Source organism: Letharia columbiana (assembly GCF_014066305.1).
Source record: "Letharia columbiana isolate WasteWater2 chromosome Unknown Sc0000000_s0, whole genome shotgun sequence".
Classification (NCBI taxonomy): domain Eukaryota; kingdom Fungi; phylum Ascomycota; class Lecanoromycetes; order Lecanorales; family Parmeliaceae; genus Letharia; species Letharia columbiana.
Window position 1 is genome coordinate 682,150 of NW_023501036.1, and position 14,027 is coordinate 696,176.

At 48.9% G+C, this 14,027-nt stretch overlaps 5 protein-coding genes across 5 annotated transcripts; 4 read left to right on the forward strand and 1 right to left on the reverse strand.

Moving 5' to 3' along the window:
• Window positions 1–947: 947 nt before the first annotated feature.
• Window positions 948–2,966, forward strand: HO173_000202 (uncharacterized protein; the record flags this gene model as incomplete). Its single annotated transcript, XM_037302153.1, has 1 exon — window positions 948–2,966. The coding sequence occupies one exon, from the start codon at window positions 948–950 to the stop codon at window positions 2,964–2,966; it is 2,019 nt and encodes a 672-aa protein (XP_037170732.1).
• Window positions 2,967–3,944: 978 nt separating this feature from the next.
• Window positions 3,945–5,410, reverse strand: HO173_000203 (uncharacterized protein; the record flags this gene model as incomplete). The annotated part of the gene is made up of 4 exons (XM_037302154.1): window positions 3,945–4,395; window positions 4,448–5,130; window positions 5,177–5,226; window positions 5,290–5,410. 4 exons carry the CDS (start codon window positions 5,408–5,410, stop codon window positions 3,945–3,947), a joined length of 1,305 nt encoding a protein of 434 aa, XP_037170733.1.
• A 795-nt stretch (window positions 5,411–6,205) lies between these two features.
• HO173_000204 (uncharacterized protein) lies at window positions 6,206–8,499 on the forward strand (the record flags this gene model as incomplete). Its single annotated transcript, XM_037302155.1, has 6 exons — window positions 6,206–6,408; window positions 6,483–7,501; window positions 7,554–7,682; window positions 7,734–7,831; window positions 7,880–8,046; window positions 8,106–8,499. The coding sequence occupies 6 exons, from the start codon at window positions 6,206–6,208 to the stop codon at window positions 8,497–8,499; spliced, it is 2,010 nt and encodes a 669-aa protein (XP_037170734.1).
• A 416-nt stretch (window positions 8,500–8,915) lies between these two features.
• On the forward strand, window positions 8,916–10,067 carry HO173_000205 (uncharacterized protein; the record flags this gene model as incomplete). Its single annotated transcript, XM_037302156.1, has 3 exons — window positions 8,916–8,984; window positions 9,039–9,099; window positions 9,148–10,067. 3 exons carry the CDS (start codon window positions 8,916–8,918, stop codon window positions 10,065–10,067), a joined length of 1,050 nt encoding a protein of 349 aa, XP_037170735.1.
• Window positions 10,068–13,306: 3,239 nt separating this feature from the next.
• HO173_000206 (uncharacterized protein) lies at window positions 13,307–13,759 on the forward strand (the record flags this gene model as incomplete). The annotated part of the gene is made up of 1 exon (XM_037302157.1): window positions 13,307–13,759. The coding sequence occupies one exon, from the start codon at window positions 13,307–13,309 to the stop codon at window positions 13,757–13,759; it is 453 nt and encodes a 150-aa protein (XP_037170736.1).
• Window positions 13,760–14,027: the final 268 nt, after the last annotated feature.

Genomic DNA, 14,027 nt, shown 5'->3' on the forward strand with positions numbered 1-14,027 from the left:
GACGTTATTGGAGCGCTAAGCGCTTGTCTGTGTATTGCTGCCGGAGAGGACGGGTGGGGCTTCTGCAAAGACGGAGTTCAACGTGGAGTATGAAGTTGTTGTAGTTGTGGCCATCGTCTGAGTATGGATCGCTGGAAGGATAGGTGTCGCCGTGCATGTGGAATCCCACTCACAATCATATCACCGCTAAAACAAACCTCGGGCGAAGAAATGCCTCAGCCGGTACAATCTGCTGTATTGGGCTTAGCGTTATGTAGCTTAGCGTCATAAAGAAAACGTGAAAGAAAAAAAAGGCTCATCCCATCACCTGCCCACTTCCACCTACGAAACTTCCAACTTTGCATCAAAACCTATCACAACACCAAATTCAGAACACTATTTATCCCCTCTCATAGAACCCGTCCTGCCATCATCCTTCTTCTCGCTTTCGCTTTGGCTTACCCACCTTCCTATCTCCGACGCAGCTTCTGTTCGGTCAACGCTGCAAAGCAAAATCCCTCATAGAGAGAACGAAAGGCTACCATAGTCTTTCGTGAACAGATTCGAATCTCCAGTCTGGCTTCCTATCACATCAATACCATCAAGTTGGCGGGGCCTCGCTTCACCCACTTTTCCTTCATCCGACCTCTCCTAGGACCAAGAGTTCGAGTCTTCCTGGGAGGCGACCTTAAGCCTCCATAATTGGGCTCTGGGGAGCCAACACGACAACACAAAAGTGCAAACAAGTTAGGAGAAGACGAAACCACATCGAATATTCATGCCCTGAACAGACCTAAAGCTGGCTCAAGAAGAGGGCAGAGCTGAGGGCCCGGTCCTCTACGCTCCGGGGACTCGCTTGCCCTTTCACACAATCAAAAATTGAGTGGCTTCGTACCTACATATCACTACAACAAGCATCACCCCAAGATCTTCAAGTTCGTCGACCAGTATATCGAGCAATAGCTACAATGGATTCTCCAAGATCAGAGAGATCCCAGACGAGGTTCAGCACTCCCGTTTCTGATCTCGACGATCATCGCCACCAACCCTCTACACGTCCACGCGGCGATACCGTTGGCAGTCCGCAAAGCCCTCGCAGCCCACTTGAAGGGCGACATTTATTTCAAAACGTTGGCAGCGGAGGCCGCCCAGAGCTCCTTCAGGTTAACGACGAACTCCTCAACGCGGGGTCCATATCTAGGGATTTCGAGCAAGCTATCATTGACGATGACAAGAGCGGAATAGGAGAGAATATCATAGAGCGAAGAGGGTCTTTCAATCCTGCCACCTCTAGGCGTGGAACTGTTCGGAGAAGCCAAAACCATCCCAATCGGTCCAGAGACTCTTCGACCTCCTTTCGGTCTACATCGCCTGCAAACTCTGTTGATGCTTTTGCTGACCCACGTCGACGCGAAAGAGCAAACACAATTGGCAGCAGAGCGCCTTCTGACCTTGACCTTGGTCTTCAGCGCACCGTCTCAGGTGGTACCCATTGTCGCAGTCGTCGACCTACATTCAATAATGGCAGCGTCCGGAACTTGAGCCTTAAGGATGAGCGCGCCTCCGTCCATAACCCAGCAGAAGACGATGTCTGCTTTCCTACAATTGATGAATCTGCAAAGACCTACAACATTGACTTCGAGGAGCTGGACGAATTCGTTGCAGAAACTTTGAAATCGAAAGCACATAATGGGCATGGTCTAAGGCAGAAACTTAGCTTTAGCTCTCAGGGGAATAAGCCCCAGATCTTCAACGACCTCCGCTATACGGCTGTTCCCGAGATCATGACCCAATCATCCAATTCGCTCAAGATTGGGTCAGAAAGTGTCATTGACGATAGCGATACTGCGATCAATGACAAGGATGGCGCCGATGAGAAAGCTGGGGATCCGTTGGGTGTAAATGGGCCTAGAGAGCGTCGACACAGCCTAGCAGGACCGAGTCGATATAGCTTCTTCTCTTCGGAGATTGAGTCAACCGTCCACGCCGCAGATTTTGCAGACTTGCTTTCCCCAGGTGAAACATGCCGCGATCTCTTCGAGCTTCCAGATGACAGCGGTGTTTGGTGGCTCGACATTCTCAATCCAACCGAAGAAGAGCTTCACGTTTTCCAACGCGCTTTTGGTATCCATCGCCTGACCACTGAAGACATCAACACCCAAGAAGCCCGTGAAAAAGTTGAACTGTTTAAACAGTACTACTTTGTCTGCTTCCGCTCCTTCTTCCAAATGGACACCAACAGTGAACAATACATGGAGCCTGTAAACGTCTACATGGTCGTCTTCCGCGAAGGTATCATCACAATTACCTACACACCATCTCCCCATGCTGCCAACGTCCGCAAGCGTATTGGCAAGCTCCGCGACTATATGGCCCTCACGGCAGACTGGATCTGCTACGCCATGATCGACAATATCGTCGACACTTTTGGTCCGCCGATCCACACTATTGAGCATGAAGCCGATACGATCGAAGACCAGGTCTTCGTCGCCCGCGTCGAAGACTTCACTCCCTTGTTGCGCCAGATTGGCGAATGCCGCAAGAAAGTCATGTCCCTCATGCGCCTGCTAGGTGGAAAAGCGGACGTCATCAAAGGCTTCGCTAAACGTTGCAACGAACAATACAGCGTTACGCCTCGTGGCGAAATTGGCCTCTACCTTGGCGACATACAGGACCACGTCGTCACTATGATGAGTAATCTGGGACACTTCGAGAAGATGCTCTCGCGCAGCCATTCCAACTATCTAGCACAGCTCAGCGTCGGTGCTATCGCACAGGGCAATCGGGCCAACGAAGTTTTGTCGAAGATCACACTGGTGGCGACGATTTTGGTGCCGCTGAACCTTATTTGTGGTCTGTTTGGTATGAACGTGCCAGTGCCAGGGAAAAGCAGCGAGGGGTTGGGCTGGTTCTTTGGTATAATTGGAGTCATTGCTGCGATCGTGGTGGTGAGCCTGGGTGCTGCGAGGAGATACAGGTTCTTCTGAACAGTGAGGTTTGGAGGGATGGGCTCCATCGAGCGGTTTCACCGGGTGGTTTCCTTTTCGATGATAGATGTGAAAGGCGATTACATTAGTTGCTTCGTTTAATTTCTAGAGCTAGAGCTAGAGGAGAGTTTTGCATAGACGGCAAATTTTTGGAAGGGTGCGACAAGAAAGGTATTAGAAGTATCAATCACAGTCAGTGCAAACCGTTTATAAACATCCTCTATATCCTGTAACCACCGTGAAGAAGAGCTTGGTCTGGAAAAATAAACATGTGAGCAAGTCTCACTCGTCATCGCAGGTTTCGGCTTTGAAGAAGATAGTCTCAGACAGTCCCGAGACACTGACGGCATAGAATCGCACTTGAAACGGGTACAAATCCTCAAGAACGTCAGTATCACCGAGCAAATCTCTGAATTGTTTGATACTGTTCCTGGAGCAGGTTCGATCGTGAATTGGGACTCAGTCCGGGTTGATGCCCAAAATCGACCTCAGAATGATGGGGTTCGGCACCGCAGAGTGTCACTTTTCTTTTGCCAGCTTGCCTTAGTTCTTTCGGCATTTTTTTTCTGTAATGACTGTAACTTTTGTATCTAATCTCCCCTTATCGACCATTCCACCCATGATCGTCTGTGCGTCACCCCTTTGTGACACCAATCGTCCGTCAGCTAGCATAGCGAGTGTTCTCTTTAGTGTCCAGTCGATCTAGACCTAGGGTTCATTGTCTCATTTCTCGTCCCTCTCTGCCCCAACGGTTAGCTCCATGACGACATTTTTGAACAGCAGTGACCATTCACGTACCTTCTGACCCTCGAACGGCTCTTTCTTGCTTCACAATCGGGCTCGAACACCCGTGAGCTCATTCGCCTGCACGCTTCCCCCATCCACGGCCTCTGTAGGGCCGCCGCGAAGACCCGTCAAATGTTCCTCCGATGAGACATCTGGACCAGCATCCTCGCTTTCTGCGAGGTATCTAAAGCGTCAATCATCGTAGAATTCATCCTCGGAATCGACCTCAGCCAATTGCTCAAAGTTGAGCTTATATCTCAACATGGCACCAATGCCACCAAAGCCTTTGACGAACTGGTTGCCCTCGCTCGAACGATCCGAGACGAATTCGAGGGTCGCGCCGAAGTCTTTGTAGCTCTCGGCGAGCCATTCGAGGAAAGAGCCTTGGTCGACGAGTTCCATTTCCTGCCCCGTCTCTTTGTCCATAAACATCTCGCGGTTGGCTTCTTGACCTTTGTTGGTGTGAAGAATGACTTCGGAGCCGGTTGAGGACTTCAATACCCAGCGGGTGATCTCCAAATTCTCAAAAACGATCAGGGTCTCGCAGGCACTAGCCTCCATAGCTTTGAGCGTGTCTTCCACGCCGTAACATACCTTCCCACTGTCAAGGCTAATCTCGTCGAAGTATTTCCCGATGAGCTTCCTGAGAGCCGGTCAGTTTACACCTAAAGAAGCAGTAGAAGGCTTTTTCTGACTTCTCCTGTATAAATTTGACATTGCTGAGGGTTTCAGCCGCGAGCTCAATGGCTTGATTGAAGCCATTCTCGCCGCCGTAGGAGACGTCGACTACTTTGATCACCTTGGATTGCAGGCGGTTGTCGAACATGTCGGATTGGTTTAAATCGTTTTTGAAGTCAGCAGATCCTGCGAGGATCAGGCCGGCGACGTTCACTTTGTCCTGGGTAATGAAGTTTTGCACAGCAAGTTCGGCCACCTTCCGCACGTAGTTGTGGCGTTTCTCTTCTCTCAAACGGGCGAACCGAAGGGCGGATTGACCACCTCGGCCGTGCTTCTTGGGAAGGTCGACGGAGAATTTGTGGATCACGTCTCTGGTGTTACCGCTGAGCGTACCGAAAAGAGCGCCGTTTCCGTCCATGATGATGAAGCCGAATTTCTGGTCGGATTCAAGTAGCTCGCTTAGCGCTTCGGTGTGGAACTTGTTGTCACACAGATATAGGGAGGTATTGATCGGTTTGAAGGGCTCAAAGTCGATGTTGATTTTTCGTTCTTTCCCTTCCGAGGTTATGATTTCACCGCAGTAGACGACAAGACCGTTGGGAGGTACTTTGTTGTAGAGCTTGAGACGCTGCTGAGTGGATGTGATGGCTGACAGGACCGACAATCGGTTGACTCGGGATTTGATGTTGGATGCAGTGCCCTAGATTTATGAGGAATGTGTCTGCAGAGACATTTTCGGAACGTACGAATTCTTCAGCCAACATCCTCGCTGCTCGTGAGACCTGGTCCTTCGGCGCTGTACCACGAAGGCTATCAGCGCAGACTCTTATACGTCCCAACATCGGGGAAGTAGACTCACGGATAATGAGCGATATCATAGAGGTTCCGTTGCCGCGTGCTTGTTCCAGGCGTTTGATGAGTTTCTTCACTTTCCAAATTTCAATGTTCTTCTCGGCCTCGTTGGCCTGTGGGGCGCTCATTGTGAGCGAGGGTGGAGAGTATCGTCACTCAAGTAGCAGGTGTTGATCCGGTTATGGTGTCCTTTCTAGAGTCTCCTGAGTCTTCGTGAAGGGATTTCGTATTTGTTGTTGTAGCTAAATCTTGGAGGGGGATTTTTTCTGGAATTTTTGACGGATTGGCGGTCAGGCTTGGCAGGGCTGAATTCATTCATTAATCATTTTCCGAGTCATCATTGCTCACTTTTCTCCCCATTGCTTTGGCAAACTGGTTTAAATTCATCACAATTCTTATGTTCATACACAACATCATCCAACATGTGACATTGTACTTGATATTCGAGTCAGGTAGAGTCAGATCGACTTGAGCCATTCCCCGCGCACAGCCAAACGGCGCTTGATTGGCCAGGAGCTTATCGGTCTTTTCTGGACCCCTCAATCGACTTTCTTAGAGCATCTGCCCTCACCCTGGTCTGCAGATACTTTCCATACACTCACCTTTTTTTGCTTTTTTATGGTACCATGATACCTTTCTCCTTGCCACTACTCTCCTATGAAAGTTCCTCTCTGTTCTTGCCTCTCGTTTTGATCCTGCCTTCTTTACATAATTTTGGGTGAAATCCAGCGTTGCGTGACCTCGCACTGTCTCAATACACCTGCGCCAAGACGAGCCCCGCAACAAAAAGGACTGCCACAGATCTCTAGAAGCTGTCTCCTGGTCTCTTGACTTTCCTGGCTCGAGATTCGTCAAGTGCTCTCATCTTTTAGACTCGCGAGCGTCTGCCATGAAGGGTCTATCATTTCTAAGGTGGTAATGTAATGCCAGGTCCAAAGGCGAAGAACCCCTTCAATTGGGAAGACTACGAACGTGGGAGATCGTCGAGCGTTGGCTCCGAGGGCTCCCTGGGTAGCCATGTGCAATTCGACGCTCCCTCACCTACACCTACATCTGGACGACTCAACATCTCTCAAAGGAATGGTGGCGACCGCGAATCCGATGGTGACTATGTGCGGCGTCGAAGGTACGCTCGTTGTGTTTTCTCTCCAAGTATTTAGGTACGACGGGATCGCTGACCCTATTCTATTTTATTTGCAGATCTTCCCTTTCCATGCGAATCAATACTTTGGCTCAGGTTGGAGGCGTCAACAGCTTGGAAAACTTTGCCCGCTCGTGGTCTCGGGCTGCAGGCTTCGTTGAGATACCCCCTCGGAGGCCTTCCTTTGTCATAGAAGAGCGAAGAGATGATGATTTGGAAAGGTCTCGAAGATCGGATGTACAGCCCTCGTCTGGAGAGGCAAGGTCATTGCTGAGACAGCAGTTGGAACGGGAGGGAACTTCTTCCGAGGCAGTCCTCGACGAAGCACCCACTCCACATCGGGAGGATGAAGAAGCACCACCGCAGCTAGAAGTGGCTAAGTCGACGCCAGATGGGGCTGGCGACATCCTCGACCGGGCGCCACATCTGGCCTCACCCTTTGCCTCCAGCTACGGTGGTGTATATGGATCGCTGTCTTCACGAGCCAATGCTTCATCATTGCGCCATGCTGGGGAATTGTACCACGAGCAGCAGGTTAAGGGTCGTCAAGAGCCGGACATGGAACAAGAGCCACTATTAGTTCAAGTAATCGAACAGAAAGACGGCAAAAGAATCCAGGTCGTTGTTGGCCGGTCGACCCTTCCTCAAACTGTGTTTAACTCTGTCAATGTCTTGATAGGTGTTGGCCTTCTCAGTCTACCCCTCGGGCTCAAATATTCTGGTTGGCTGGTAGGCATGATATTCTTATTGCTCGCTGCAATCATCACCAGATATACCGCTGGAGTCCTTGCGAAATGTCTGGATGTGAACACCTCGCTAAAAGGATTTGCCGATATCGCCTACCAGGCTTTCGGTGAAAGAGCTCGGGTAGCTACAGCATTCCTTTTTACAATCGAACTTCTCGCAGCATGCGTAGCTCTCGCAGTGCTCTTTGCTGATAGTTTGGATGCCTTGGTTCCTGGTTGGGGTCTAATCGAGTGGAAGCTTCTCTGTGGGCTTATCCTCATACCACTATGTTTTGTTCCACTTCGCTACCTTAGCGTCACAAGTGTTCTTGGGATCATTAGCTGTATTGGAAGTAAGTCAATGGCTCGGAAAAAGCTTATGAGAAAAAGCTGAACATGTTGTAGTTGTCATCCTGATTTTCGTTGATGGTGCTTTGAAAGCTCATTCACCGGGCTCGCTGCGAGACCCTGCTCTGACATCCTTGTTTCCACAACGATGGTCAACATTGCCATTGAGTTTTGGCCTGCTGATGTGTAAGTTGCCTCCGCGTCACGGGTCTTGCAATCCCGGCTGACGTGCTCAAGCTCCGTGGGGTGGACACAGCGTCTTTCCCAACATCTACAGAGATATGCGGCATCCACTAAAGTATACAAGAGCTATAAATTACACCTACTTTTTTACAGTAGGTAAGTCGTTCATACTGTGGTGGAAATTATTGACCACTAGACAGTATCTTCTCGACGCCCTCATTGCAGTTGCAGGATTTTTGATGTTTGGTCAAAAGGTCCATGATGAGGTAACGTCAAATGTACTTATGAGCAAAGGGTATCCGCACGCAATCTCCGTTTGCATCGTTGTTTTCATAGCTATCATCCCCCTTACCAAGATACCTCTCAAGTGAGCGAATGCCCACGGGAAAAGCTCTGTCTCGGTACTTGTGCTAAAAATGATCCTAGTGCTCGTCCCATCTACAACATAATCGAAAAATTAGTCGGCCTCGACCCTCAAGAAATGCCACGGGCGTCCGGCCTTCTTGGACTCTCAGGCTACACCCGCGGTTTCCTCAAATTTGCGATCCGAGTCTTTACTATCGCCGTCATTATACTAATTGCTATTCTTGTACCATCGTTCGACACGATCATGGCTCTCATGGGTTCAGCGATGGCGTTTAGTATATGCATTATTCTACCATTAGCATTTCATCTCAAGTTGTTTGGGAAGGACTTGGGGAAGAAGGAGAAAGTACTGAATTGGTTCTTGATTGTTGTTTGCTCGGTTATGGCTGTCATTGGGACTGTATGGGTGTTTCTGCCGAAGCAGATGAGGGAGCGTATGGATGGCATTACATAGCATTATTGATAGCTAAGATCGAAGTACAAAAGTATAAGCATTACCCACAGATGAGGATGAGAGTAGCCAATGACATCCTCGATCAGGCGTTGCCCACACTTATCTTATCTTATCTTAGCTCCATCTCGAAGCTGGTGGGACTGTCCCCATGATGCCCTCCCTCGGTGCCTTCTTCACCGAGGATTGAATGGCACGTCATGGATTAACCAATCTCTGCTGCTTAATCTTCCCTGTTGAAACCATGCACTGCTGCTGGTGTCACCATAGTGTATGTGGCTGGCTGCATGGGTCAAGGAGCACCGAGTCCAGGCCTCAACCACCTCATCAGACATTGAGTAGTTCTGTGCCTTCTAGTAAGCAAACGTGAAACAACGAGACAAGGCTTGCCAAAAAGTATAAGCTAGCCTTTACTGAGAATGACGGACATCAATGCATCCAAGACGGTGATCGCGTATCTGGGGCCGCCCTCTTCCTACACTCATCAGGTACAACCTGCTACCTGTCCAGCAGCTCTACCAAAATAAGCTTACAGCCAACAGGCAGCTGTTGATTCTTTCGGAAAGGATTACTACGAGCTTGAAGCTCAAGGATCTATAGCAGGTAATATACCCAATACAGATGGTCTTTCCTTAACTCATAAGCTGTCAGATGTCTTCCACGCCGTTCAAGATTCGTCTGCTACTTTCGGCGTTGTCCCATTCGAGAACTCGTCCAATGGCCCCGTCGTATTTACATTGGATCTCCTCATTGACCGCGCAGAAGAATTCCCTGAAATCCATGTCTGCGGCGAGGCCTACATGGATGTTCAGCATTGCCTTCTTGGCAGCGTCCCGACGAATCGCGCACATGAGAATAGAGATACACTGTCCCCTCACTCGTCAGGCTGCGCAACGCCTACGAGAACCAAGCCGAACCCTCGGGAGCCCCGTTCGAAGCCTATGACTAGTCTTAAACACATTGAACGTGTCTATAGTCATCCGCAAGCATTTGGCCAGTGTGAGGCGTTCTTATCTACCTATCTCAAAGGTGTGGAGCGCCGTGAGGTATCCTCCACTTCTCATGCTGCTTCAATAGTCGCAAAGGGCTCCGAGGAGGATTTACCGTCTGGCGGCGCAGCAGCCATCTCAAGTGCCCTCGCTGCCAATGTCCACGGCCTGAATGTCATGGCCACGGGCATCCAAGACGCCGAAGATAACTCCACCAGATTCCTCATCATACAGAAAGGTCCGGTCAACCTCGAATACCAAGGACTACTTCCCCCAAAGCTTTTTGCAGAGACCGGCACAGAGACCAAGCGTAAAGCGCTCATTGCATCCAGCATCAATCATGAGACGCAGGGAGCTTTGGCAAATGCTTTGCTGGTCTTCAGGAATCATGGGCTTAATGTTACAAGCATCAATAGCAGACCGAGTAGGATCCGGCCTTGGCACTACATCTTTTTGGTAGAAGTCGGAGGAAGGAAGGAACTGGAGGATCCAGATCTCGTTCGTATGGCGTTGGAGGAATTGGATACCACTACGGAAGAAAATAAATGGCTTGGATGTTGGGTCGACAGATCAGCGCGGTGAGAGACTGAAGGACGATCTGAAGCCCGTTAGTGGGCTCTGGCGGGGAAGAGCGCCGTAAAGTAAGGATTCAAGGACCTGAAATCACGTCTTTCAACATAGCCTCGCATTCAATGGAAGCTTCGCTCCTAATATATGTTGCATCTCATTCATGGATACCTGACCCCCATGGATTGTACGGTTATCCATGGGGAGTATACGTCCCAACGGGGGTCGTATCGCCCATCTCATGTGCAAATATCCATCAATCGCATATACCTTTCCATGGACTTCACCGTCGCCTATGGATCCCATGCTGTCACCATATCAGTCCAGCACTACTTGAGGCTATATCTACTTGATCTCTTTCCTCTGTGTCTGTGACCTACCTAGTTCAGCCTCTTTCGGCCTCTATGTGTAACCGAGCTAAAGTATTAGTCCTCGGGCTGTACTGTGGCCGAGCTTATTTCAGTGACCGAATGACCTCTTTCAGACTGTATCCTTATCAAGTTGAGACTGCAGATCCTGGCGGAATTATTCCAATAACCGAATGATTTCTCGGCCTCTACTTGTAACCGAGGTCAGGCCTTTCAACTGGGGGTTACAACGGTCCAAACATCTCATCAACGGTCATAAGGACTCAATGGAATTATAGAATATATATCCAAGTGGATGAGGATACCAAGCGACAGCAACGTGATGTTGAAGGATGATAGGCCGACGGCAAGGGCAGTGATTTGGTTGATGAGGGGAGCAAGGGTGGTAGCACGGGAGGTAGCAAAGTGGGTAACAGAGAAGTCGATGAAGTAGGTTAATCGTTTACTACCCATGTTTAGTTCATGAGGACCATGGAGGAATGACATGCAACTATATAGGCACAACTTTGTTCTTAATTCGTACGGCTTTGGTGAAGTCCGAGTACCTATCGACCGATGTCTCCCCGGGTTTTAGCGTGTGCACAAAACATTGGGATTCTTGGCGCTGAGGAAATCGCACACACATCTATTAATTAATCTACCTTTCAGTTCTTATAGAATTATTACTATATAATTTAAGGATAGATTTTCTACATCAAAGGTTCGCAGTTTTATCTACCCTGATGATTATTTTCAAAATTAGACCTCTAAGTCTTAGATCTCTTTCAATCAACTTAGAGCTTAGTAAAGAATCTAAAAATAGCTGAGATTAAACGCTGTTTAAGAATTTCTATCTGAAATAATTTATAGTATAGATAAATATAAGTCTTTTGACTATAGAGACTATATTATTAAAATACGTGGCTAAATCTCTATGATGGCTTAAGAGCGGTTTAATAGACGTATATGCGATTTTCTTAGCGTCAAGTATTCCAAGATCTTGTGCACACGCTAATTTTTGCCGCTCTCCGTACTTGTAAAACACTTCGAAACACGACGTCACCCGTCACCTAAGGCACTCTTCATTCTTTCCCAACCAACGCACAATGTCTAACCTTTGGTACCAAGCCGCCTTCATTCTTGGAATCATAATGCTACGGTTCTTGATACAATGGTACAACAATTCTCAGCCCAAGGTGGTAGCCCCTGGCAAGAAGTCAAAATGAAGCTCTGGGTGCATCGTCATTGCTTGGTTGGGAGGCAAACCTGAGGATAGAGTGACAGATATAGGGGTCTTGTTTCTTAGGATCTGCGGTCAAGAGTCAGGAGAAAAGGATATTGGCCTGTGATGTTGCAGGGGGTCACGTTCAACCTGCAGTGTGCTGCTTGGTGGTTATTCTCCGAGGAACCTTTATCGTTCAGGACAATGAATGGCGAATGCTGCAAGGAATTGCAAGGAGAGGATACCATGACTTGCAAGAGGATGACTTCGTTTGGAGACACCAGCAGTATGGGCGACTGGCCAGGGGCAGCGTTGATGAGGCCAGAGCAGTGCGGAGAATACAGATGATGCAGTCCCATGTGGGTTCAAGAAATGCCAGACCTGAGGCTGTAACGATGGCTTATGACAAGCTCAACGAGCATCACGCTGCCAATGATTCGGGGACTATCGATGTGGGCTAGGATGTTTGGATTGTGAAGAAGAGGGGCCACATGTTCTTGGTCTGGACCAGGCGCCTGAACAGGGTCTTCAAACAAGGCTTCTGACAGTGGAAGATCCAGTCATTAAATTGGCCATACTGCCTGATTGTGTTATATCAGTATGGGGATTGGCCAGTGCCAAAACCGGCTATTTGTGTGTTGGGAAAGGGAATGTGGCCAAAACATGGGTGCCAACTTTGTGTGAACAACCTCAACACAAAGGGATGAACCTCGCTATGGCCGTCAGTCTGTGTCATTTTGGTGCTGGCCACAACACTGTTTGTTCGGCATTGCACTGCAATTGATTCATTGCAAAGCTCTTTCTGGCTGAGCAAACCAGACCAGTAGTCACAAACTGTACATCTCTTCAGGGGTTATTAGTCGCTTTACCTACAAGATGCCCACTGTTGTCAGTGCCGCGGAGATTACGTTACCGGACAATCAATACAACACATACATACAATCCAAAGCCGGCACAACAGAAATTTTTGACTTGGCTTGTGGACAGAGCTGAAGCTTCTGGCCACCATTTAGCATCCAAAGCAATATCACAGTGATATCACAGCGGGCAAAGGCCCCTCGCCTCAAGGGAAATGCCAGAAACATGCAGAAGATGGCAGCCGGGCCTACCCTCGAGAGGTATGCTTTGGTGACCTATGAAATCCTGCCGCTTGCAAAGAAGCTTGTGTCTAAGGACAAAGCAAATGTGCAAATACCCCAAGCGGTATTACACCTGATTCAGAAGGTCATATAAGCAAGACGGTGGTGCACAACCTTTGCAGATATTTTGCTGGCTAGTAGCTGAATCTGAATTGTGTACAATTTGTCGTCCCAATCTTGTGCCCATTGTTGGGGCGCCTCACAATTGATACCCGAATTTCTCTACGATAGTCATAAGTATCATAAAGCTGGTACAACCAAGTTCCTGACATGGCTAGTGGAGAATACTTTTCAACCAGCTCATCTTGCTGGGCAGCCAACCCTAGAAACACAACCTGATGAGCTGCGTCTGGAGGGAAAGGCAAGGCGAGCGGCCAAGGACCAGTTGAGAATGTGAACACACATTGTGCCGCTTACACATGGGCTGGCTGACAATGATAAGGTGCGGCGCAGGTCCCTCGCTCAGCGCCGGGGACTCTTTAGAAAAATATTGCCATTAGAAAAGAGTGTGCTGTCTGGTTTGAGGCGCAAGCAAAAGAAAACACCATGATGTGGCAAGGTGTCCAAACCCATTCTCACTTCGTCAGTGTGCTTGCCGGAACTCTAGAAATACTTATACCACACATCTCACCAGCGAAGACAGGCCAGGCCGGACCCAACGACCCTGACAAAAACAAGAGCGCAAAGCCTACCTGGGTCCACAGCAACAGGTTCGCCAACCGCGAGATGGAAGACCTTGGAATACAAGAATCAACAAACGCCTTGGACAAGAAAGCCAAAACCCTCAATAACGCGCCAGCTCTAGCTCAAGAATCCGGTAAAACCGTCTATGAAGTTGAAACCTCGAATGAAGACGTGATATATGCGGTCTATTGCATGCTCGAGGATCAGGATCGGATTCAAGATAATATCTGCCAATTGTGGCAGGATTATTTCACAGGACATGTCAGTCTGATCACCGCCTCTGCCACCAGCAATACTGTTATAGAAGTGGTATAACGGATGGAGATGGAATTCTTCAATGCTCTTCCTGCCTTCTCTAATTGGGAAGAAGTCACGAAGACCCTACATCCTTCTCGTGCCCCTTCGGCCCTTCGGGCACACTAGATGCCGCCGACGATATTACCTCCACGCCCAATCTGCGACTCTTTCGCAGTCTCCTTTATCAATCTCTCGAATAGTGGTACACCAAAGGATGCCATCCAAAGTGTGGTGTCTGAGACCCGCGACTCGACCGGTCAGAGCTCTCTGAAAATGAGATAGCAAG